The sequence below is a fragment of the Salmo salar genome, chromosome ssa10, assembly GCF_905237065.1.
Source record: "Salmo salar chromosome ssa10, Ssal_v3.1, whole genome shotgun sequence".
NCBI classification, from domain to species: domain Eukaryota; kingdom Metazoa; phylum Chordata; class Actinopteri; order Salmoniformes; family Salmonidae; genus Salmo; species Salmo salar.
Window position 1 is genome coordinate 86,678,720 of NC_059451.1, and position 27,357 is coordinate 86,706,076.

The 27,357-nt window shown below is 41.3% G+C and overlaps 1 protein-coding gene across 1 annotated transcript; it reads left to right on the forward strand.

Annotated features, from left to right (window-relative positions):
• Positions 1 to 27,357, forward strand: LOC106560863 (NEDD4-binding protein 1). The gene is given in 8 exon segments (XM_014124247.2): positions 1 to 510; positions 1,639 to 3,164; positions 22,773 to 22,903; positions 24,352 to 24,448; positions 25,396 to 25,503; positions 25,681 to 25,782; positions 25,894 to 26,042; positions 26,045 to 27,357. Coding segments are annotated over 8 exon segments (2,652 nt in total). The 5' UTR covers positions 1 to 201; the 3' UTR covers positions 26,275 to 27,357.

The following is a 27,357-nucleotide window of genomic DNA, read 5'->3' on the forward strand; positions in this document are numbered from 1 at the left end:
ATGACATCATCACTGGGACTTTCCGGATGCGTTGGGATTGTCGTGTAAAAAGTTGTTTTAAGATAGGATTACTCTAGGTAATATATCACCGCAGGGAAGAGGAATATAGATCACAGGAAACCATGAAGGAGGGTAAAGATCGACAGGACACCGAATGGTTAAAATATTAAAACGCTCCGTTGTCAATAGGGACAGATATTCATGAACAGAATGTCAACAACGCGGCCCCTCCTTGGTATGAAGCGAGTCACCGAGGTAACCTGTTCGGAACCGCCCGGAAACCAACAGCAAGAGGTCCAACAGCAAGAGGTCCTGACAGTGGACGAATTTGCGGTCCTTGAAAACAAGCAAGAAGAACTGAATTGCGCTAAACGCAAAGTAGAACAGGTTTTCCATGTAGCTTTCACAATTATCGGCCTTTTGGACCACACTGGAGCACACAGTAGTACAGCATCAAGGCAGATATGGCTTAAACTCAAGGGAAAGAGAGACGACGTGTCGAAGGCAAAGGTAAACATTGACTGTGATTAATGAAAATGACTTTGAGGCCCATTCTTCAAGGGTTTTATTTATTTTTGTCAGTTATGCAGTTCAATAGAAAATACCTTTCGTTGGTAGAGCAAAGGTCCATCCTTAAATGTTATGTGGTGGTAATAAAATAAGAGGTACCTGATTGGAATAGGTATGATATGACCAATGTAAAAATGCTGATATGAAAAGTTGTTTGAGTTTCATATAATATAAGGCTTTGTGTAATCTGCTTTCTAGCTAGCTGTACAGATTTATATTAGTAAAGATTATAAAACTAGTCCATCTAGGTGCCAGGTTTACAACATCATTACATAAGATCCCGACTGCATGATGGGTGTCAATGACACTTTTTTGTTTTCAATTTCAGCACTGATTTCCCGTTCATTCTACTACTCTAAAAACAGCAGTCATAACATATTTTACACTTCCGTATCTTGAGTTTCCTTTTGCCAACATTGTGAAGTGGGCAGATTCAATGTACGTTGAATGCAAGTTCAATGTACAGGTCACCGGATTGGGTAATATTATATTACTATTGGTGCCAGTAAACTTGGAATCCCCTTCCACCCCATTGAGAACACAGAAAACGGAAACCCCAACATATTTATGCCTTGCCCCATCATTTTCTTCTCCCTAGTGTAAGTAGTCATCAGGAAACCATGTGCACTCTATGGAGAGGAGACACACGTATGTATTGTGACAGCCAGGGCATCTCAAACTTGAGGCTGATTCATCAAATATTTCAGGAAACTGTTGAGGGTTTCAGTTGATTTCTTACAACTTCCCATCTTTCACTTTTCAGTCTTACCAATTTACAGTCAATGTGATGATGACAGAGTTGACTGAGAGTTGTCATAGAAGATGATGAGTGAAGTATTCTTGAGCAGGCAGAGAGGGGGTATCCCTGAGCATCCTACTATCAGTTTCAAAAAGCTTCGAACATGGACCTTCTCATGTGAAATTATTTAATGTAGTCTCGATCCCCATCCATGGTACTTTATGAACTAGGTGTGTTGCCTACACCTGTGTAAGTTGATGTTGGACAAATCATTTTTTGTTGTTGGCATGTCTACTTCTCTAACTGGTGTTGACTCTGTGTTGTTGCAGGAGTACCTGAAAGGTCTCTGTGACCCAGAGCTGCAGCAGGTGGAGCGCTACCCTGTGGACATGCACTGCATCTTTGCCGGTGCCCAGGGTTTGTTCCTGGATCGGCTGCTGCGGGACACCAGCGCTGAGGTTGTGGTGCTGGAGCCAGGACGATTGCGCCTGCTGGGCTGCGTTGAGTCTGTCGTCATGGCACAGAGCCGCGTGCAGCAGTTTGTTGCTCTCTTCCAAGAGAAGCGGAGCCTGCCCGGAGACAGGGAGCAGGCCGTCAAACGCACCTTCAAGACGTTTGTGGAGGAGCGGGACGATAAGTACGCCATGGAGCTGCTCTTGCTACCCAGTGCCCTGAAAGAGGAGCTGCTAGGTCTGGCCCAGAGCCCCACTCAGCCTGGTGGGGTTGTAGACGTGGACCAGGATCGCTCCCAAAGCAGCACCCCTGTCACTGACCTCTCCAACCGCATCGTGGACACCAGCTTTGAGGAGAAGGCGGCTGGAGCTCCACCCGGGGCCGAAGTGGGGTTGCTGAATGGCATCCGACCCTCCCACAAACGGCGCTCGTCAGAGAGCGAGCTGAGGGACACCAAGAGGCAGTTCTCCCTAGAGAGGAGGGGTGAGTCGATTGAGAAAGAGCGCCACACTGTAACCAGTGATAGCCGAGCTAAGACTCCCTCCAAGGCCAACATGGGGCTTATGGTGCTGGACTCCACTGATAATGTGGATGACCGGGAAGCTGTGACCCCAGAGACCAACCTGCGGTGCCTGGTGAACTTCTTTATGACCATGGGCTACCAGCAGGAGGTGGTGGAGAGGGTGGTGAGGGAGACGGGCCAGACAGAGGACACCTTCCTGCTGCTGGAGCGCATTGTGGAGGAGAGCCAGAGAACAGAGGGGCAGCGAGGTGGGGCGTCCTCAACCCACAACCCTGAGTCTTCATCTTCCTCCTCCGCTACTTTCTCCAGGGATAAGGACAGAGGGCCAGATAGAATGCCAAACAGAGCCCTGGATGTAAAGTCCAAGGAGAACATTAAGCCACTCAGCAGCAATGCTGTGGGCCAGAGGGGACAGTGTAGCAGCATGCTGCAGACAGTGACACTAAAGAGGAGCAGCACTGGTCAGGGGGCTGCTTACAATATCATCATCATTGATGATGACGAGGACAGTTCCAACACTATGACTGGCGTTAAGGCCAGGACGGCAGAGCAGCTGGATCCTCCGTCGGGGTCCAGGATGGACTACCTTTCCCGGGGAGGGGCTCAGACCATGGGGCCGGTACATGTGGAGAGTGTGACGGCACTGCGGAGCACACCACAGTGCCCGACCCAGCCAGCAGGCACAAGGCCAGGCTGCTCCTACCAGACCCTGTCAGCCAGGGTCCCTCCACCTCGCACAGAGCCCCCTCCACCACCCCTGACTGCCACGACCCGCTTCCATGAGTCCCTAAGAACCCCCTACACCCTGACCCTACAGAACGAGCCTGGACACCCTGACCTCCGCCACATCATCATCGACGGCAGCAACGTGGCCATGGCGTGAGTAATCCCCCCTCTTACTGTACCCACACACATTTTGCCATCATCAGATAAGACTTTGTCTGGACCACCTGTGTGTAGGCGTATGTGAGCTTTGGTGTGTGAGTGAAAGCAAGAGTGTAACCCTCAGTCAGGACTTTCTCATGGGCAACATTATAAATGCTCATAGCTGAGAGCTCTTCCAGTAACCCACTGTAAATGTATGTGTGTATATATATGAGTAGATAGGCCTAGCACATGGCTGCGGGGGGGGTGTCTAAGTGGCTTTCCAGATGGGAAAATCTTTCTCTGACTATGAAATAAGTAATAGTAATGGGCAATTCCACGGTAACGGAATTGCGCTGAGACGCAAATGTTTCACTTAAAATATATGCCAAACAAAAACCATTGGTTTCAAAGTTTAACAAACCATACAACTCTATGCACAATGACTACTTTGAACAATGTACACTGAACATTTTACAAAAACACATTTATTTAATGAGCTCTGCCCCTAAATAAGACCAAATTTGGTTGGTCCAGACCAGACCAAATCTGAACAAATCAAGACATCTATGTTTCACAACTTTGGACATCAAAGTACAGCTCAGTAGAGTACAGAACAGTACGGTGGAGTATAGTACAATAATGTAGATTACAGTACAATACAGTAATTATAGTGTACGCAACTCTAGTGTGCTCTACTGTGTACTGAACTATACTCTACTTTTCTTTACTGACTGATCGCTACAGTACTGTACTGAACAATACGCCAATATTATTTACTGTGCTGTACTGTACTTAAGCAATAATACATGAGGCCATGTGCTATGACATTTTTATCATGGCTGTGACGTGGCTATGTCCTAACACTGGTTGTCAAGTGCAATTTTAGGCGTTCTCTAGTCGTTAATTCTATTCGTATTGACTGCCATGTAAAGCAAAACAACCCTGCTGGTTGCAGGTTCCTATGGCAAAAAAAAGTTGCTATGGAGCCCCCCCCCCCACACCCCTTGCCTAGGAACATACAGAGAACTCAAATGTGTGTTTAGGGCTGGATTGGGAAAGTGTGAAACGTATCAACGAGAGAAAGAAGCCAATCAATCTTATCGTACAAGTTCTCTTCATTTTATGAGCTATCACTCAGAGAAAATTATACCAGCATTAAACTGATTCATTGATTGAATGAAACTATATCAATGCATTTGAATCATGAAGGTCATATGATGGAAAAGTCTAAACAATTCCGATTCAGATTCACGTTTGTTCTACAGGAGGAAATCTTAGCACTTCTCACACACACATCACATCGGCCTCAACAAAACATATAGAAAATCCAGCAGATACCCTCCCATCCGACCCCACCCATGTCATGTCATAATGCCTTTAAAATAGTGCGCAACATTCACAGTGTATTCCATATCCTTGGTAATAGTTACAGAATAGGAAGACGTGTTGAGCGTGGGGAACATTTTACAGGACTGATTGACAGACACATAGGAAGATACGTCTGAATTGGCTTAATTGGCTAGGTTGTCAGTTGTGTTAAGAAGTGGGTGTTAAGGTGGGTGTTAAGAAGCGCGTAAGGGGGGGTGGGTCATGTTTCGGAGGACGCATGACTCGACCTTCGCCTCTCCCGAGCCCGTTGGGGAGTTGCAGTGATGAGATTGGATCGCAATTGGATAACACGAAATAATGGGAGAAAAGGGGCTACCCCCCACCAAAAAAAAAAGTCTGCTTGTCCAAGAGAGATTTACAAGGTTATTAAAACGTCACGCCAGTGTAAGCCTACAAGTAAGACAACCGTTATTTAAAAAATTCCCTGTGGACAAACGTTTCCCTGTTTGACCGCTAGGGTATTATAGTAAAAAAACACTATAACATACTGTGTTACTCTATAGTGATAGCACCTGGGAGAAAATGTAATTGTCTGATTTCTCTGACCTGATGGGAGATCAAAGCAGTGGTGGTCTGGGCTTTTGTTCAGTAGGTGAGGGGGATCCAATCAGTTTAGATGCTGTGAAAAAAATGAAATAGTAGGCCTATAGGCTACTCCAGTGATATGAAATAATTTATACACTTTACTTTTATGCAAACCTTCAGAACATGCAGTGTGAAACTTGAAAGAACTTGTGAAATTATACAATGTATCACTTGTGCACTCTGAAGTGGAAATAATAATGTAATCTAACAACATCACTCCCAAACGGCACTGATGTGAGGTTTTTTTCTCTCGTTATAGAAGCACTGGTCCTCTTAAATTGTAATTACAAGTTACACATCTAAATATTTAGGGTCATATTGATGGTCTGCTCTGCCATTCCTCCACGTCACACTAGGGCTGCCAAGAATATAGGGTTGCTATAAGACGTTCATGGAAAAATAATAAAAAAATAAAAAAAGCTATACCACTACCATGAGATATATTTAATGGTGACCACAGCCCTTCCGAAAAAACATTTACATCGTGTTTTAATGCGATAATTTTTTTTCTCCCACCCTGCTCCATGTATTCAATGTATTCATTTCAAATGTGGCTCCCAATGCGCCTTTACTTCCGAGCTATTATGACACATCTGGCGGTTCCTTCTTTGTATGTTCCTAGCCCAGCTTTTCCCAAACTCAGTCCTCGGGACCCCAAGGGGTGCACGTTTTGACTTTACACAGCTGATTCAAATTATCACAGCTTGACAATTCGTTTATTATTTGAATCAGCTGTATAGTTCTAGGGCAAAACCCAAAACGTGCACCCCTTGGGATCCCGAGGACCGAGTTTAGGAAACGCTGTCCTAGCCCCTTGCTAGCTAGCCAACTACACAGCTAACACAATCACTTCAGATTGAAGCTGGAAAGACGGCAAACGAGCTGCATTTCGTTTAGGTTCACCTGTTTTCTATTGACATTTCTTTGTATATATCCATAGAAAATTATGCTGTTCCATGATTTCGACTGGCTGAGAAAAAAGCTGCCTGTCTCGACTCCCGACACGTTTATTATTATGGGACACGGTGGAGATCGAATTTCAATATTGCAACGATGTTGCAAATGTCGAAGATAATGTCTAGATCAAGTTTATAAATTGCATGGCTGGGCAGATGAGACATTGGATCTGTAAAAGTAGTAATGCGTTGCTAGGTGACAACGTAAACGATGGCACTTTTTATGAATGTGGTCGTGTATGTTTAGTATATCATGGGCAGGATAGACTCTAACAATGGGAATTACACACCATAATTAAGCAATAAGGTCCGAGGGGGTGTGGTATATGGCCATTATACCACGGCTAAGGGCTGTTCTTACGCACGATGCAACACGGAGTGCCTGGAAACAGCACTTACCGTGGTGTATTGGCCATATATCACAAACCCCAGAGAGGTGCCTTAATGCACTTATAAACTGATTACCAACATAATTAGAGCAGTAAAAATACATTATTTGTCATAACTGTGGTATACGGTCTGATATACCACGTCTGTCAGCCAATCAGCATTCAGGGCTCAAACCACCCAGTTTATAATGAACTATACTCTACTTTTCTTTACTGTACTGTAGTTGTGAAACCAACTGTGGTTTGTGACTACTTTGATTTCCCATTGTAGCCAATTCAATTGCTGAAATTGCGTTAACGATTTGGTAACAGAATTCTGAGTTTTAATCATTTGTATAATCCAAATTATACCAGTAAAAACACTAATTGATAGGCCTACCTTGTTACTTATGTGAACTTTTATTATCCTGTCTCGTCATGAGGGAGAGAAATTAGAAAATATCTTAAAGATATGTGGGGTTTTGGTAATGAAATTTCAAGTCACAAGGCAATGTTTCTTAAATTTACAGAAGGCAAACATTTTTCTCCAAAACTAAGTATGTGTTGATATTAGTTGGCAGGGGTCTTTACATCAACATTATTGTGTTTTGATATATTTCTAATACTTTTTAAGACTTTTTCTGGTAGACCCCTTTTCCATCTGTTTGACCAGAATTCAAAGCCTTAGCTTATTTTTTAGGATGCAAGATGGTTGAAAAATGTATATATGCTGTAATTTCTCAGAAATAGACTCTTTTATTTGACACCCAATTGGATATGCTCCTATGAACGTCACATTGGTGCTCATGGGTCCTTTTACATGGAAGTGGCCGAATATGAACTATCTCTCTTCACTTTTGTCAGTTTTCCTGTTTCTTCCTTCTTGCCCTAAGCAATTTTATTCTGTCCACTGAAGTCATTACGGGAAGTATGAACAAGTATGGGGGTTTTATTTTAGAAAACTACAAGGGGGAAATTTAAAGTTTTTTGCATATTTGGCTATTTACATTTCCAGGTTGGCAAGGTGATTTTACTATCCACGTCAATGGTACTGGGGTTAGTTGCACATCCTGTTTGAACTCACTTTCTCTTTAAGAGGGAACTTCCCAGTGACTTTGTATTGTCTCACAAAAATTGAGCCTTGTGTGTTTTGAGCTTTTGTGTGTATGTGTACGTCATGCTTTCTGGAAGTTTGTTTGCAAGGCCTGTTATGGTTTCTACTTAAACCCCTCTCTGCCCATATTGTTCAGCACTCTCACTCTTTACTTGGACTCCAAGTAATATAAACTAACCCTATGTTAATCTTATTTTTAGATAAACATTGCATTCGGAAAGTATTCAGACCCCATGACTTTTTCCACATTTTGTTACTTTACAGCCTTATTCTAAAATTGATTAACTATTTTTTTCCCTTATCAATCTATACACAATACCCCAAAATGACAAAGCAAAAAAGAGATTTTTGCACAAAACTGAAATATCACATTTACATAAGTTTTCAGACCCTTTACTCAGTACTTTATTGAAGCACCTTTGGCAGCGATTACAGCCTCAAGTCTTCTTGGGTATGATGCTGCAAGCTTGGCATATGTGTATTTGTGGAGTTTCTCCCATTCTTCTCTGCAGATCCTCTCAAGCTCTGTCAGGTTGGATGAGGAGTGTCACTGCACAGCTATTTTCAGGTCTCTCCAGAGATGTTCGATTGGCTTCAAGTCCGGGCTCTGGTTGGGCCACTCAAGGACATGCATTGTCTTGGTTGTGTGCTTAGGGTTGTTGTCATGTTGGAAGGTGAACCTTCGCCGTCTGAAGCCTAAGCGCTCTGGAGCAGGCTTTCATCAAGGATCTCTCTCTGTACTTTGCTCCATTCATCTTTCCCTCATTCCTGACTAGTCTCCCAGTCCCTGCTGCTGAAAAACATTCCACAGCATGATGTTGCCACCACCATGCTTCACAGTAGGGATGGTGCCAGGTTTCCAATTATTATTATTTATTTTTTTACAATTATCTGTAAAGTCTCTCAGTCAAGCAGTTAATTTCAAACACAGATTCAACCACAAAGACCAGGAAGGTTTTCAAATGCCTCACATTTGGTGGTATACAGAAAATAGCCCTATTTGGTAAAATACCAAGTCCATATTATGGCAAGAACAGCATAAATAAGCAAAGAGAAACGACAGTCCATCATTACTTTTAGACATGAAGGTTAGTCAATCCGGAAAATTTCAAGAACTTTGTAAGTTTCTTCAAGTGTAGTTGCAAAAACCATCAAGTGCTATGATGAAACTGCCACAGGAAAAGAAGACCCAGAGTTACCTCTGCTGTAGAGGATAAGTTCATTAAAGTTACCAGCCTCAGAAATTGCAGCCCAAATAAATGCTTCAAAGTTCAAGTAACAGACACATCTCAACATCAACTGTTCAGAGGAGACTGCGTGAATCAGGCCTTCATGGTCGAATGGCCATTAGACCTGTGGAAATCTGTCCTTTGGTCTGATGAGTCCAAATTTGAGATTGTTGATTTCAACCGCCGTGTCTTTTGTGAGACGCAGAGTAGGTGAACAGATGGTCTCCGCATGTGTGATTCCCACCGTGAAGCATGGAGGAGGTGTGATGGTGTGGGTGTGCTTTGTTGGTGACACTGTCTGTGATTTATTTAGTATTCAATACACACTTAACCAGCATTCTGCAGCGATGCGCCATCCCATCTGGTTTGCGCTTAGTGGGACTATAATTTGTTTTTCAACAGGACAATGACCCAACACACCTCCAGGTTGTGTAAGGGCTATTTGACCAAGAAGGAGATTGATGGAGTGCTGCATCAGATGACCTGGCCTCCACAATCACCTGACCTCAAACCAATTGAGATGGTTTGGGAGGAGTTGGATTGCAGAGTGAAGGAAAAGCAGCCAACAACTGCTCAGCATATGTGGGAACTCCTTCAAGACTGTTGGAAAAGCATTCCAGGTGAAGCTGGTTGAGAGAATGCCAAGAGTGTGCAAATCTGTCATCAAGGCAAATGGTGGCTACTTTGAAGAATCTCAAATATAAAATATATTTTTTTAAATGTAACACTTTTTTGGTTACTACATGATTCATATGTGTTATTTTATACGTTTTGATGTCTTCACTATTATTCTACAGTGTAGAAATTAGTTTTAAAAAATTTGAAAAATCCTTGAATGAGTAGGTGTCAACTTTTGACTGGTACGGTATGTGAATGAGATTCCTGTATTTCATTTTCAATACATTTGCAGAAATTTCTACTAATATGTTTTCACTTTGTCATTATGGGGTATTGTGTGTTAATAGGTGAGAAAAAAAATATGTAATCCTTTTTGAATTCAGGCTGTAACACAACTAAATGTGGAATAAGTCAAGGGGTATGAATACTTTCTGAAGGCACTGTAATTAGTAGTGCACCGATATGACATTTTTGGCCGATACCAATATCCAATATTTTCCTTGCCAAAGAAATCGAAACCGATATTTCACATTTTTGCGGCCTTTTTAAGCATTCTAGTACAATTAAATAGTTAACGCACACACGTGGATGCAGCGGTCTAAGGCACTGCATCTCAGTGCAAGAGGCATCACTACAGTCCCTGGTTCGAATCCAGCCTGTATCACATCCGGCCGTGATTGGGAGTCCCATAGGGCGGCGCACAATTGGCCCAGTGTCGTCCGGGTTTGGCCGGACGACACTGTGACGTATGCTATGATGCTGGTAAAGCGCACATACAGTGCTGGTCATAAAAAAAGCTAGCTAGCTCATGGATGCAAACAATGTTCTTCCCAAAAACGTAGCAAAACACCTGTTTCAGTAGCTCTAGTTAGCTAGCTAGCTATATAGCTAGATGTCATCATCTATAATAACCCAAATTCATAAGTCAGTTCTTAGTTGATTAATGGTGGTCGGACCCATCTATGTGAAGCTAGCCACAATAAGGATTAGCCAAAATAGTGGACTTTGCGGTTAGCCTTCAAAATAAAAGTACGGCATAATTCTACTATTCGTATTCATTTGCATCACTGTCAATTACATATTTTTATTTTGAAGGCAAACTGCAAATTACACTATTGTGTCTAATCCTTATTGTGGCTAGCTTAACAACACAAAACCCGGTCCGACCGAGCCTCACTAGCCAGATAACGTTAGCCTTCCCTGTAGCTCAGTTGGTAGAGCATGGTGTTTGCAACACCAGGGTTGTGGGTTCGATTCCCACGGGGGGCCAGCACAGGGAAAAAAATATAAAAAAAAAATAAAAAATGGATGAAATTGTATGAAATGTATGCATTCACTACTGTAAGTCGCTCTGGATAAGAGCGTCTGCTAAATGACTAAAATGTAAAATGTTAGTTGGCTGCTTACAACATTAGCTTTAGGAAACAGGGTTAACCTCTCTTGGGCAGGTACCCACGGTTCACACGATTCAACAGCCAGTGAAAAATCAGAGCGCCAAATTCAAAACCACAAAATGTCATAATTCAAAGTTCTCAAACAAAGGACTATTTTACACCATTTTAAAGGTACACGTCTCCTTAACCTCTATGGGCTAGGTGGGACGCTTGCGTCCCACCTACTCAACAGCCAGTGTAATCCCGTGGCGCGATATTCAAATACCTCAAAAATGCAAAAACTTCAATTTTTCAAACATATGACTATTTTACACCATTTTAAAGACAAGACTCTCGTTAATCTAACCACACTGTCCAATTTCAAAAAGGCTTTACAACAAAAGCAAAACATTAAATTATGTCAGCAGAGTACCCAGCCAGAAATAATCAGACACCCATTTTTCAAGCTAGCATATAATGTCACATAAACCCAAACCACAGCTAAATGCAGCACTAACCTTTGATGATCTTCATCAGATGACAACCCTAGGACATTATGTTATACAATACATGCATGTTTTGTTCAATCAAGTTCATATTTATATCAAAAAACAGCTTTTTACATTAGCATGTGACTAGCATTCCGACCGAACACTGCCGGTGAATTTACTAAATTACTCACGATAAACGTTCACAAAAAACATAACAATTATTTTAAGAATTATAGATACAGAACTCCTCTATGCACTCGATATGTCCGATTTTAAAATAGCTTTTCGGTGAAAGCACATTTTGCAATATTCTAAGTAGATAGCCCGGCATCACAGGGCTAGCTATTTAGACACCCAGCAAGTTTAGCACTCACCAAAGTCAGATTTACTATAAGAAAAATGTTATTACCTTTGCTGTTCTTCGTCAGAATGCACTCCCAGGACTTCTACTTCAATAACAAATGTTGGTTTGGTCCCAAATAATCCATTGTTATATCCAAATAGCGGCGTTTTGTTTGTGTGTTCAAGACACTATCCGAAAGGGTAAATAAGGGTGACGAGCATGGCGCATTTCGTGACAAAAAAAATCAAAATATTCCATTACCGTACTTCGAAGCATGTCAACCGCTGTTTAAAATAAATTTTTATGCCATAATATTCCGACCGGGAAATCGTTTTTTATTACAAAGAGAGTGAAAGTAAAAGCATGCTATCCCCTCATGCACGAGCCTCAGTCTAATGGCCCTCTGATAGAGCACTTGCCAAACGCGCTAATGTGTTTCAGCCTGGGGATGGAATTACATCGTTCAGCTTTTTCCCGCCTTCTGAGAGCCCATGGGAGCCGTAGGAAGTGTCACGTCATACCAGAGATCCCCTGTATTTGTTAGAGATGATCAAGGAGGGCAAGAAATGGTCAGACAGGCCACTTCCTGTAAGGAATCTTCTCAGGTTTTGGCCTGCCAAATGAGTTCTGTTATACTCACAGACACCATTCAAACAGTTTTAGAAACTTTAGGGTGTTTTCTATCCAAAGCCAATAATTATATGCATATTCTAGTTACTGTGCAGGAGTAGTAACCAGATTAAATCGGGTACGTTTTTTATCCGGCCGTGCAAATACTGCCCCCTAGCCCCAACAGGTTAATATAACCACATTGTCCGATTTCAAAAAGGCTTTATGGCGAAAGCATAAAGTTAGATTATGTTAGGACAGTTCCAACACAAGAAAAAGCACACAGCCATTTTCCTAGCAAGGACAGGCGTCACAAAAACCAGAAAACCAGCTAAAATTATGCACTAACCTTTGACGATCTTCATCAGATGACACTCCTAGGACATCATGTTACACAATAAATGCCTATTTTGTTCGATAAAGTTCATATTTATATCCATAAACCCCATTTTACATTGGCGCGTGATGTTCAGAAAATATTTTGCCTCCAATACTGCCGGTGAATCAGCACAACAATTTACAAAAATACTCACCATAAACGTTGATAAAATATTAAACTGTTATTCAAAGAATTATAGATGAACATCTCCTTTATGCAAACGCTGTGACAGATTTCAAAAAAGCTTCACGAGGAAAGCACACTTTGCAATAATCTGAGTACTGCGCTCAGAAAAATACACTAGGCAATACAGATACCCACCATTTTGGAGTCATCTAAAATCATAAATAGCATTATAAATATTCACTTACCTTTGATGATCTTCATCAGAAGGCACTTCCAGGAATCCCAGGTCCACAATAAATGTTGCTTTGTTCGATAAAGTCCATAATTTATGTCCAAATAGCTCCTTGTTGTTAGCGCGTTCAGTAAGCTACTCCAAGTGTAGGAAGCGTGCGGAAAATGTCACGGCGAAAAGTCAAAACAATTATATTTACGTTCGTTCAAACATGTCTAACGTTTTATAGCATCAATCTTTAGGGCCTTTATCACTTAGAACTTCAATAATATTCCAACCGGACGATTGCAATGTCTTGAAAAACGTTTTGGAACACAGCTAACTCTCACGTGAATGCGCGCCAATGAACGCCAGTACCTTCCTGAGTCAACAACTGCCAACTTCCTCTGTTCGCTCTCTGTTCATCATAGACGCCTCAAACAACTTTCTAAATACTGTTGACATCTAGAACCCTAAGTCACTGTGTGTTCGATAGGCAATGACTTGAAAGGACAACAAGCAGCAGAATTCTCACTTCCTGGTTAGATTTTTCTCAGGTTTTTGCCTGCCATATGTGTTCTGTTATACTCACAGACATCATTCAAACAGTTTTAGACACTTCAGAGTGTTTTCTATCCAAATCTACTAATAATATGCATATTCTAGTTCCTGGGCCCGAGTAGTAGGCCGTTTAATTTGGGTACGTTTTTCATCCGGCCGTGAAAATACTGCCCCCTACGCTAGAGAGGTTAAGTAGCTGGCTAGCTATTTATTTTCATGAACTGAAGTTCAATTTCAATAGGTGAAAAACAAGTGGCAACCTAGCTAATACTACCTCATAAGGATTCCTAAATCATTGCTAAGATTAATGAAAATGAATGCAATTTTTACTGGTCATTGTTTTAAGGCTAGTTGTATTGGTGCTAGCTAGGTACCAAGCTAAAGCTAGCTACCCCAGAAGTTGCAATCGAACAAATTATGCTTTTTTACCAACGCGGTATTGTAACACATCGTTCGTGGCCGGTGTTTGCTGACTTTTTTTGTACAGCTTAAACAGTGCTACTGTATCTTTTAAGACACGCAAAGACCCAATCGGCGTTCCATAGTATGTATGTCGTGAGGCTAATAGCAGTGCTATTACTGTGTAACTCTGGTAGAGCAACATCTGAAAAATAGCACACTTGGTAATGTTAACCGGTGCTCGACCAGTCGGCAAAAGCCAACATCACTCACGACAGAACAGTTAATTGTCAAGGGCAATGAATTCCATTATCTTGGCTTTAATGGATTTCGCCTTTGAGTTGTCTCGCTGAAATTTTGTTACTCTTTCAAATGACTGCCTGACTTGATGACTGCTTGATCCACACAGCAGACATTGTGGGCTAGTTTAGGAATGCTGTGTTGCACTTATAGGGCAAAATTTTACAAGGCGTCATTACATCATGTACCTTCGTTATATAGGTATGCACGTCAGCTTTGACATCGTTTTTGCACATCGGGCGTTAAACTAGACATTGGCCAATACCGATGTTGCCATTTTTTAGCTAATATCGTCCGATTCCTATATGTTCACCGATTTATATCGTGCATCCCTAGTAATTTGATTAATGTATTGTGAAGGATCAACAACTCGGGGTAGAATTTGAAGTATAATTGTACAACTCTCAGAAAGTGACATTTTTGGACCTGAATGACAAAACATTCAAGAGATAAGGGTGCTCAAAGTTGACCATTTTGCATACCCCACCATACCCTGAGACAGCCACGTCTTCATCACTGGAAAAGAAAACCGGCTGAGATTGATTTTATTTAAAAGCTTACAAACGGGGTTGTCATTTAAAATAATTTCTGGAAAAAAAGGTTTTGCATAAAAATGAAGTCTTTTTTTTACCATTTAATGTCAATTATCTATCTTTTTTCATATTCGCATGTTGTAGTTTAGACCCTATTTTACATAATCTAAGGCAGGAATTGGCAACTGGCGGCCCATGGGCCCAACCCCCTTTTGTAGGCCCCGCGGCCAGCTATCTAAACTTGTAGTAAGCATGGTCGAATTACCCACCTGGGGTGGGGCCCATTGATCATCCGTTAACTGCAAACATTTGCCTCCACCCTCTGGCAAATGTGTAGAATTGCATGAAATTAGTTATAAAGTTGCCCATCCCTGATATAAGGTTTTTGTGTTACGCCCGCCATCGGTTCAGACACAGCATGCTCTTGAATACAGGGTGGGTGTCATGCCTTGGTTGATAAATGTACTAAAATGGGAATACAATTTTCAACATTCAAATGGTACCACAAAGATGGTGGGAGGTCCGCTTATTCTGAAATAGTTTCTGTAGTTAGTAACATATACAACTAGCTTACCTGAAAATATTTTGTTAAAATATAATTTGATCTCTGAGAAATTAAGCTAATTGATTGCACCCAAATTGGCAATTTCTTTATTTATAGGATTCAGAAAATATTCAATAAATATAGTACCCAACATCCGATTTGGACCAAACTTGTTCCGACCAATGAGTAAGACATGAGGAATCCTGGGGAAAAAATCAGCAGCCACTCACGAACCCCCCCATGCCAATCCCACCCCAACAACCAGTATACAGTATCAATTCTCTATGTTTGACAAGTAGAATTAAGCTGTTGCTTGGAGTATTGCTTTTCCATACTATGTAATGTATTCCCTGTGAATCTGTTGATGGGTTTCTTCCCCTGTTAAAAACATAGACGGCAGATTAACTACAGAAACAATTTCAGAACAATCTGAGATGGTGAGCGTCATGGCTTTCTGAAATGTCATGGAATGATTCTATTGACTTGAATAGGAATATCTGTTGTTTTAAATCATACTGTCAGTCCTCCATAGGAAACCTATTGATAGGTTGTAGCTAGAAATATAGATAATAGAATAGACATTACCATTTAAGTGGACATTTGATCGTGGGTGGACTGGCGGTCATCTTTGTGTTAGTAATTATACTGAACATTAAATATAAATGCAACATATAAAGTGTTGTTCCCATGTTTCATAAGCTGAAATAAAAGATCCCAGAAAGGTTCCATGCGCACAAAAAGCGTATTTCTCTGAAGTATGGTGCACAAATTTGTTTACATGCCTGTTGGTGAGCATTTCTCCATTGCCAAGATAATCCATCCACCTGACAGGTGTGGCATATCAAGAAGCCGATTAAACAGCATGATCATTACACAGGTGCACCTTGTGCTGGGGACAATAAATGGCCACTCAAATGTGCATTTTTGTCACACAACTCAATGCCACAGATGTCTCAAGTTTTGAGGGAGCATGCAATTGGCATGCTGACTACAGGAATGAAAAACAGAGCTGTTGTCAGAGAATTGAATGTTAACTTCTCTACCATAAGCTGCCTCCAATGTCGTTTTAGAGAATTTGGCAGTACGTCCAACCGGCCTCACAACCGCAGACCACATGTAACCGCGCCAGCCCAGGACCTCCACATCCGGTTTCTTCACCTGTGGGATCATCTGAGACCAGCCACCTGGACAGTCTTGTGAGGCGTCTGTTTCTCAAACTAGACACTCTAATGTACTTGTCCTCTTGCTCAGTTGTGCACTGGGGCCTCCCACTCCTTTTTCTATTCTGGTTAGAGCCAGTTTGCGCTGTCCTGTGAAGGGAGTGGTACACAGCGTTGTATGGGATCTTCAGTTTCTTGGCAATTTTTCGCATGGACTAGCTTTCATTTCTCAGAACAAGAATAGACTGACGAGTTTCAGAAGAAAGTTATTTTTTTATGGCCATTTTGAGCATGTAATCGACACCCACAAATGCTGATGCTCCAGATACTCAACTAGTCTGAAGAAGGCCAGTTTTATTGCTTCTTTAATCAGCATAACAGTTTTCATCTGTGCTAAAATAATTGCAAAAGGGTTTTCTAATGATCAATTAGACTTTTAAAATGATAAACTTGGATTAGCTAACACAACATGCCAAATTCTGTTTCAATCTTCAATATAGAAATGCTACCAAAGAAAACGTGTTGAAACTTGTTACAAATGATGGAGTCACGCATGATTCACCGAATGATATTTTGAAAGAGGAAGTAAAGTACTTAAAGAATGTTTTTGTTTGTCTTCTCCATCTCCACTAACTGAAACAAATTGTATGGATTTTTTTCCTAATAATAATGTAAAATTAACATCTGTACAGAAAGACTCATGTGAAGGCCAAATTACAGAGGAGGAACTTCTTTTAAGGCTGGGAAAACTACTTGCAGCATTACCACAAAAATGGAAGAGGCAAGTAGAAGGGGAAAAAAGTAAGAACTTGTATGTCGGCCCTGTATTAAAGAACATAAATGATTAAAGAAAAGTGTCATTAAAAAAAATATATACCACTTTCATTTAAGGACCAAAAAACTGACAGCTGTGCCATATAAATTGCAAAATAGTTGGGAAGAGATTTTCGGTGTATCCATTCCATGGCACATGGTTTATGAATTGATACGCAAAACAACGCTAGATTCAAAACAAACAAAAAAATCAATTTAAATTACTATACAATATTCTTGCAACCAAGAGAATGTTATATATATATATATATATATATATATATATATATATATATATATATATATATATATATATATATATATATGGGGATACAATCTTCCCAGCTCTGCAAATTTTGCTGTGAGGAGGCAGAGTCATTAGATCATTTATTTTGGTATTGTCCATACAGTGGGGGAAAAAAGTATTTGATCCCCTGCTGATTTTGTACGTTTGCCCACTTACAAAGAAATGATCAGTCTATAATTTTAATGGTAGGTTTATTTGAACAGTGAGAGAGAGAATAACAACAAAAAAATCCAGAAAAACGCATGTCAAAAATGTTATAAAATGATTTGCATTTTAATGAGGGAAATAAGTATTTGACCCCTCTGCAAAACATGACTTAGTACTTGTTGGCAAAACCCTTGTTGGCAATCACAGAGGTCAGATGTTTCTTGTAGTTGGCCACCAGGTTTGCACACATCTCAGGAGGGATTTTGTCCCACTCCTCTTTGCAGATCTTCTCCAAGTCATGAACCTGTTGGGGATAGGGGGCAGTATTTGCACGGCCGGATAAAAAACGTACCCGATTTAATCTGGTTACTACTGCCCAGTAACTAGAATATGCATATAATTGTTTGATTTGGATAGAAAACACCCTAAAGTTTCTAAAACTGTTTGAATGGTGTCTGTGAGTATAACAGAACTCATTTGGCAGGCCAAAACCTGAGAAGATTCCAAACAGGAAGCGCTCTCTCTGACCATTTCATGGCCTTCTTGATCATATCTAACCAAAACAGGGGATCTCTGGCATAACGTGACATTTTCTAACGCTCCCATAGGCTCTCAGAAGGCGCCAGAACGATGAATGGTGGCTTTGCAGGCCATGGCTGAAAAACATTAGCGCATTTGGATAATGGTCGATCTGAGGACAATGAGACTGGAGGCGCGTGCACGAGCCGACACCATGTTTACTTTCTCTCTCTTTGAACGAAAACGACTCCCGGTCGGAATATTATCGCTTTTTTCCGAGAAAAATAGCATAAAAATTGATTTTAAACAGCGTTTGACATGCTTCGAAGTACGGTAATGGAATATTTTGAATTGTTTTGTCACGAAACGCGTCGGGCGCGTCACCCTTCTTTACCCTTCGGATAGTGTCTTGAACGCACGAACAAAACGCCGCTATTTGGATATAACTATGGATTATTTGGAACCAAACCAACATTTGTTATTGAAGTAGAAGTCCTGGGAGTGCATTCTGACGTAGAACAGCAAAGGTAATCAAACTTTTCTAATAGTAAATCGGAGTTTGGTGAGTACCACACTTGGTGGGTGTCAAAATAGCTAGCCTGTGATGGCCGGGCTATCGACTCAGAATATTGCAAAATGTGCTTTCACCGAAAAGCTATTTTAAAATCAGACATAGCGAGTGCATAAAGGAGTTCTGTATCTATAATTCTTAAAATAATTGTTACGTTTTTTTGTGAACGTTTATCGTGAGTAATTTAGTGAATTCACCGGAAGTGTTCGGTGGGAATGCTAGTCACATGCTAGTCACATGCTAATGTAAAAAGCTGTTTTTTGATATAAATATGAACTTGATTGAACAAAACATGCATGTATTGTATAACATAATGTCCTAGGATTGTCATCTGATGAAGATCATCAAAGGTTAGTGATGCATTTAGCTGTGGTTTGGGTTTATGTGACATTATATGCTAGCTTGAAAAATGGGTGTCTGATTATTTCTGTCTGGGTACTCTGCTGACATAATCTAATGTTTTGCTTTCGTTGTAAAGCCTTTTTGAAATCGGACAGTGTGGTTAGATTAACGAGAGTCTTGTCTTTAAAATGGTGTAAAATAGTCATATGTTTGAGAAATTGAAGTAATAGCATTTCTAAGGTATTTGAATATCGCGCCACGGGATTACACTTGCTGTTGAGTCCAGAGAGGTTAAGGTTTCGAGGCTGACGTTTGGCAACTCGAACCTTCAGCTCCCTCCACAGATTTTCTATGGGATTAAGGTCTGGAGACTGGCTAGGCCACTCCAGGACCTTAATGTGCTTCTTCTTGAGCCACTCCTTTGTTGCCTTGGCCGTGTGTTTTGGGTCATTGTCATGCTGGAATACCCATCCACGACCCATTTTCAATGCTGAGGGAAGGAGGTTCTCACCCAAGATTTGACGGTACATGGCCCCGTCCATCGTCCCTTTGATGCGGTGAAGTTGTCCTGTCCCCTTAGCAGAAAAACACCCCCAAAGCATAATGTTTCCACCTCCATGTTTGACGGTGGAGATGGTGTTCTTGGGGTCATAGGCAGCATTCCTCCTCCTCCAAACACGGCGAGTTGAGTTGATGCCGAAGAGCTCCATTTTTGGTCTCATCTGACCACAACACTTTCACCAGTTGTCCTCTGAATCATTCAGATGTTCATTGGCAAACTTCAGACGGGCATGTATATGTGCTTTCTTGAGAAGGGGGACCTTGCGGGCGCTGCAGGATTTCAGTCCTTCACGGCGTAGTGTGTTACCAATTGTTTTCTTGGTGACTATGGTCCCAGCTGCCTTGAGATCATTGACAAGATAGTTCTGGGCTGATTCCTCACCGTTCTGATGATCATTGCAACCCCACAAGGTGAGATCTTGCATGGAGCCCCAGGCTGAGGGGTATTGACAGTTCTTTTGTGTTTGTTCCATTTGCAAATAATCGTATCAAATGTTGTCACCTTCTCACCAAGCTGCTTGGCGATGGTCTTGTAGCCCATTCCAGCCTTGTGTAGGTCTACAATCTTGTCCCTGACATCCTTGGAGAGCTCTTTGGTCTTGACCATGGTGGAGAGTTTGGAATCTGATTGATTGATTGCTTCTGTGGACAGGTGTCTTTTTTACAGGTAACAAGCTGTGGTTAGGAGCACTCCCTTTAAGAGTGTGCTCCTAATCTCAGCTCGTTACCTGTATAAAAGACACCTGGGAGCCAGAAATCTTTCTGATTGAGAGGGGGTCAAATACTTATTTCCCTCATTAAAATGCAAATCAATTTATAACATTTTTGGATATTTTTGTTATTCTGTCTCTCACTGTTCAAATAAACCTACCATTAAAATTATAGACTGATCCTTTCTTTATCAGTGGGCAAACGTACAAAATCAGCAGGGGATCAAATACTTTTTTCCCCCACTGTATGTAGCTCGTTTTTAGTCACTGGTCCAGGAATGGCTGAAGAATTGCAACATTTGCCTAGAACTAACACTGCAGATAGCAATACTGGCTGATTTGAAAAGCCACAGTCAATCAATCAATAATATAATAATTATTTTAGAAAAATATATATTTTTAATTTACTATCTGTGAAAGCTATGAGAATAGAAAGGTTCAGTACTTTTGTCAAGTATCACAGCACAGTTGAAAAATATATGGCAAATAGAAATCCAAAATGGATGGTGTTGAGGGGTTGAATGGAGCTGAAGGCTGGGACTAATAACAAGATAACCAATGTAAAACATACGGGGTCTGTAAAATGTATATATGTTCCGAAATTTTGTGAAATAGCACAGTTACAAATAGAAATCAAACTGGATGGATATCAGAAATAGAGGAAGGACTAAAAACAAACTAAATATAACTATTGTAAAATAGATTGTGTCTGTAAAATGTGTATAAGATGTATAAACTGAAGGTAGAAGCCTAAGTCTTATTGTTTATTAGTTTACTCCAATTGGGGGAAGGGTGGTAGGGTTTGCGGGGAATAATAAAGGTGTATATTCAAAAAAAAAAGTATATATGTCTATATAGGTATGTATATGGATATATATATTTACAAAAAAATATATATGGGGGATTGTAAATGATACAGACAATTACATTGAAGCAACAATCTTTCTGCAATATTAAGCTGATCCACCCCTTAAAAAAAGTAAGAAAAAAAACCAACACAACATGCCATTGGAACACAGGAGTGGTGGTTGCTGATAATGGGCCGCTGTACGCCTATGTAGATATTCCTTTAAAAATCAGACGTTTCCAGCTACAATAGTCATTTACAACATTAACAGTGTCTACACTGTATTTCTGATCAATTTTATTTTATTTTAATGGACAAAAAATGTGCTTTAATTTAAAAAACAAGGACATTTCTAAGTGACCCCAAACTTTTAAACGGTAGTGTACGCAAAAATAAGAAAATCTGAGTTTACGCATTTTTAGATCATTGATGTTAATGGTTTAAAAATTACAATTGATGTTTTTTTTCTTAAGAAATAAACAAGTAATTTGACAACACTGTTTGTACGCATTTAAATGATACACTCAACCGTTTATCTTTTCCGTTTATCTTTTCATGGTATGGTGGGGTATGACAAATGGGTCAGCAGCTTTATCTCCTGCAAGTTTTGGCATTCATGTCAAAAATGTCACTTTCTGACCACTTCTTCTATGGGCAAACGTGTATTGAAAGTTTTGTTTAAATCAAAAGGGATGCTGTCAAAAAGTGATTCAAATGGATTTACCTCATACAGTACATGCTTGTCGAACATCTCATTCCAAAATCATGGGCATTAATACGGTGTTGATCCCCGCTTTCCTGCTATAACAGCCTCTACTCTTCTGGGAAGGCTTTCCACCAGATGTTAGAACATTGCTGCAGGGACTTGCTACCATTCAGCCACTAGAGCATTAGTGAGGTCGGCACTGATGTTTGGGTGAATAGGCCTTGGCTCGCAGTCGGCGTTCCAATCCCAAAGGTGTTTGATGGGGTTGACGTCAGGGCTCTGTGCAGGCCAGTCAAGTTCTTCCACACCGATCTCGACAAACCATATCTGTATGGACCTTGCTTTGTACACAGGGAAATTGTCATGCCTTCCCCAAACTGTTGCCACAAAGTTGGAAGCACAGAATCGTTTAGAATGTCATTGTACGCTGTAGTGTTAAGATTTACCTTCATTGGAACTAAGGGGACTACCCCGAACCATGAAAAACAGCCCCAGAACATTATTCCTCCTCCAACAGGTAGTGTTCTCCTGGCATCCGCCAAACCCAGATTTGTCCGTTAGACTGCTAGATGGTGAAGCGTGATTCATCACGCCAGAGAACGCGTTTCCACTGCTCCAGAGTACAATGGCAGCGAGCTTTACACCACTCCAGCCGACGCTTGGCATTTGTGACAATATCGTTTGAAGGCAGTCATCAGTTTGTCAATCTGAAATACAACAATCACTTGATGTATTAGTTATAAGGCAGTCTTAAACCTAATCACTGCTAAATAACCCTTCCTCCATGTCTTCCTCCTGCTCCTCTTTAGGCACGGTCTCCACCGCTTCTTCTCCTGCCGGGGGATAGCCATTGCTGTTGAGGCCTTTTGGAGTCGGGGCCACCGGGAGATCACCGTCTTTGTGCCTCAGTGGAGGCAGAAGAGAGACCGCTATACCACAGGTCAGAACAGACATGCCACAGCACAGGCCACCTCAACCTGAGCTAAATCTCATCCTTCTGGTTTTGGGTGGTAAAAAATGTACATGAAATGTACCGGTAGGAAAGCCATCCAAGGCTTTGATCAGTTGAAAGACGATTGGAAAATAGTTGGGAGGATTCATGTTTGAATAGTTATAATATGTTTAAATGCAGTGGTGATTTTAGCATGTAAATCTTGGTGGGGCAAACTCACAAAAATGTTTCTAACGCATGCCAGCAAAGATACAACACTAAACAATACATTAATTGCACTATAATAGTGACAAACGGTGCCCACACACTGTTGGGGCCTACATAAAGCTGTCCCAACAGCAGAGCTTTCTTTTCAGCACCGTGGAGTGAATCCTTACCACTGCTACACCTGGCTATCAGTGGAGCCTTGTCTGGCAGCAAAACAGTTCATTCAGCCTCATTTACAGCCTTTTATTTTTAACAGCTGAAATGGCTAACTTGCTGAAACAAATGTGGCTTCTACTGACAATTGAGATGTACAAACTATGGCATAAGGGGACGACGAGCGGATAAGAGGCAATCTGTCATTTTGATTTAAGACCTTAATGAGCGAGGTAATGGACACACCTACTCATTCAAGGGTTTTTATTTATTTTTTACTATTTTCTACATAAACTATGAAATAACACATGGAATCATGTAGTAACCAAAAAGTGTTAAATCAAAATATATTTTAGATTCTTCAAAGTAGCCTTGATGACAGCTTTGCACACTCTTGTCATTCTCTCAATCAGCTTCACCTGGAATGCTTTTCCAACAGTCTTGAAGAAATTCCCACATATGCTGAGCACATGTTGGCTGCTTTTCTTTTGTGGTCCAACTCATCCCAAACCATCTCAATTGGTTTGAGGTTGGTTGTGTGGAGGCCAGGTCATCTGATGCAGCACTCCATCAATCTCCTTCTTGGTCAAATAGCCCTTAAACAGCCTGGAGGTGTGTTGGGTCATTTTCCTGTTGAAAAACAAATGATAGTCCTACTAAGTGCAAACCAGATGGGATGGCTTATCTCTGCAGAATGCTGTGATAGCCTTGCTGGTTAAGTGTGCCTTGAATTCCAAATAAATCACAGACAGTGTCACCAGCAAAGCACCATCACACCTCCTACTCCATGCTTCACGGTGGGAACCACACATGCGGAGATCATCCGTACACCTATTCTGTGTCTCACTAAGACACGGCGGTTGGAACCAAAAATCTTACATTTGAACTCATCAGACCAAAGGACAGATTTCCACCGGTCTAATGTCCATCGCTGTAGATATTCCATAAAAATCTTCCATTTCCAGCTACAATAGTCATTTACAACATTAACAATGTCTACACTGTATTTCTGATCTGCCCTGAATGACAGGTCATCACGGTGTAAATGTGTGTATTTGCTTCACGTGTCTCAACAGAACAACATTACCTGAATCAACTGGAAGACCTGCGTCTGCTCTCCTTCACTCCTTCCAGAGAGGTCTGTGGAAAGAGGATTTCCTCACATGATGACAGGTACTGCTAAGTCACGCATCTCACCTCGTCATACAGCCTGCCCACCCTCTGTATATTCAACCCGGTATACTGCCTTCTAGGCTCGGGCAGTATACCATATACTGGGGTATTTGGAAGAAGAAAAAAAAACATTTTTTATGAAGTTTAATATTTGTAGCTACTTTTTAAGTAAATGCTTGCAGTCAACTTGTGCAATACGTTAGGCAATAAAGAACATTGCGTTCTTAATTTCAGCTGTCACATTATTATGAAGTTTATTTTAGTCCCCAGTCACATGTCATGTGGACTCTACAAGGTGTCAAAAGCATTCCACAGGGATGCTGGCCCATGTTGACTCCAATGATTCCCACAGTTGTGTTAAATTGGCTGGATGTCCTTTGGGTGGTGGATCATTCTTGATACACACAGGAAACTGTTGAGTGTGAAAACCCCAGCAGTGTTGTAGTTCTTGACACAAACCGGTGCGCCATACCCTATTCAAAGGTACTTAAATCTTTTGTCTTGCCCATTCGCCCTCTGAAGCGCACACATACACAATCCATGTGTCAATTGTCTCGAGGCTTAAAAATCCTTCTTTAACCTGCCTCCTCTCCTTCATCTACACTGATTGAAGTGAAAATGTTTTTTTTGCTAACATGATGGTGGTCTTTGCTCACCTTTTTATTTAGATTTTTTTATTGAACCTTTATTTAACTAGGCAAGTCAGAACAAATTCTTATTTACAATGACGGCCTACCCCGGACGACGCTGGGCCAATTGTGCGCCGCCCCCTGTGATACAACCTGGATTCGAACCAGGGACTGTAGTGATGCCTCTTGCACTGAGATGCAGTGCCTTAGACCGCTTTGCCACTCGGCAAAGTGAGCCTTGCCCACATTCTCTACTGCCACCTCATCCATACTGACTCACTGTCAGCTGACTCAGTCTTATCACTCTCTCACCTGCAGGTTTCTGCTCCATCTGGCAGAGAAAACAGGAGGGATTATCGTCACCAATGACAACCTGCGGGACTTTGTAAATACATCACAGGCATGGATGAAGATCATCCAGGAGAGGTGAAGGCCTTTATATATATATATATATATATATATATATATATATATATATATATATATATATATATATATATATATATATATATATATATATATAATATATATATAAATCATAATCCATGGACACGTTATGTTAAGAAGCCTTCTCCCCTAACACTGATTGTCCCCTTTTTCAAGGCTTTTGCAGTTTACCTTTGTGGAGGACCACTTTATGATACCAGATGACCCCCTGGGGAAACATGGCCCCCACCTGGATGTTTTCTTACAGAAGGACAACAGGTGTGTGAAAGAAAGGAGATGGTAGAATTGTTCATACACTATGTCCTGACTGCAATGTGTGCGTGCATTGCATGCATGTGTGAATATTGACCAAACGTGTCTCTCTCACAGACGGAGCCCAGTCGCAGCTCTTCTGAGGCCGGACCCCCAAGCCACCCCGCAGCATGTCCAAGCTCTGCAGTCTGCTCCCTGCCCCTCAGCTACCCCCCATCCCTCAGCTACCCCCTTGATGAGGCCAACCTCTCAATGGCCGCACTCTGGGCCCCTGGGTGGCACCCCCCATGCCCTACACCCTCACCCCCTCTCCAGCGGTCGCACCCCCTTCCCCCAACACCCTCCCCCCCTCCCCAGCGGTCACCCTCGGAAACCATAGAGCTCAAAAGGAAGATGTACGATATCTTCCCCAACCAGAAACAGCGCATTGACCGTATCCTGTGTGACAACCCCTACATGAGGGACCTGAACGCACTGTCAGGCCTTCTGCTGGGATGAAACCAAGCTCACATACAGTACTCAGCCACTCACACACAGATACACTTACAAGTCAAGTCTGTTGAATGACGGCGACAAGAGTAGGCCTATGTACGGAAAACTGAGATGTTTTTTTTATTAAAGACGATGATCAACTGCACTGCAGATGGCTATTTGTTTGGAAGGCATCAGTCTCCATTTTCTCCACATTTTGTTTAAGTTCAACAGTGTCCATGGAACATATCCACTAGCACAAATGCGCTTCTATGACATTTCTAAATAGTTTGCTTTCAAGTGAAACCATGGAATGTGGGGAGAAATTGTCCAGCTGGCATATGATGTGCACATATTTGTTCTGAGTACTTAAGTCTTTAAAGTGTGAAACCAAAATTGTGTTGAAATTGCTGTTATAACTGCTGAAGGAAAAGTTATTTTGTTCATGTTGTAATATAATTACAGTTTAATTGATTGAGCAAATATGAAAATTGTGACATGTGTAGATATGGTTTTATGTGGACAACTACGAAAAATACAGCAGCCCATAAAGAAGTGTTTTTTTTTAACCAGTGGAACTTCAATCTGCCAAATTGTTCCAGTGAATCACAAAACAGTGTTTTAGTAGCAGGTTGGCAGGGTCTGGAGGATCCAGTGCCCTGTCCTAGCACTCTCCTGTGCTGAGGTTAATGATATATTAATATTTTATCTAAAATATGAGTAAATTATATTCCTTACCTGCTACACATCAGTCTGGCTGCCCCTTATCTTCCAGTACTGAATGTCCACTACACTCACTGAGGATATAGCCATTGTATCTTCGGAAGAGTCCCAGACTGACTCGGATGCCAGAAGAGACAATTACCCATGTTACTCAATGATCTGGCACACCCTGGCCATTCTCTTTTGCAAGTCACTACCTTGTAATGGTAACACATAGCAAACCTGGAGTTCATTGTTGGTCAATAGGATAAGACCCCAGACACCAGCTATGGCCACCAGAGGTCACTGTACACTAAGCTGTCAGGTATAGTTGCTACTGAATCACTTCCTCATTACCACAAACAGAAGAGTGAGTGACCTGTCTTATGAATAAATTAATTTGCTTCA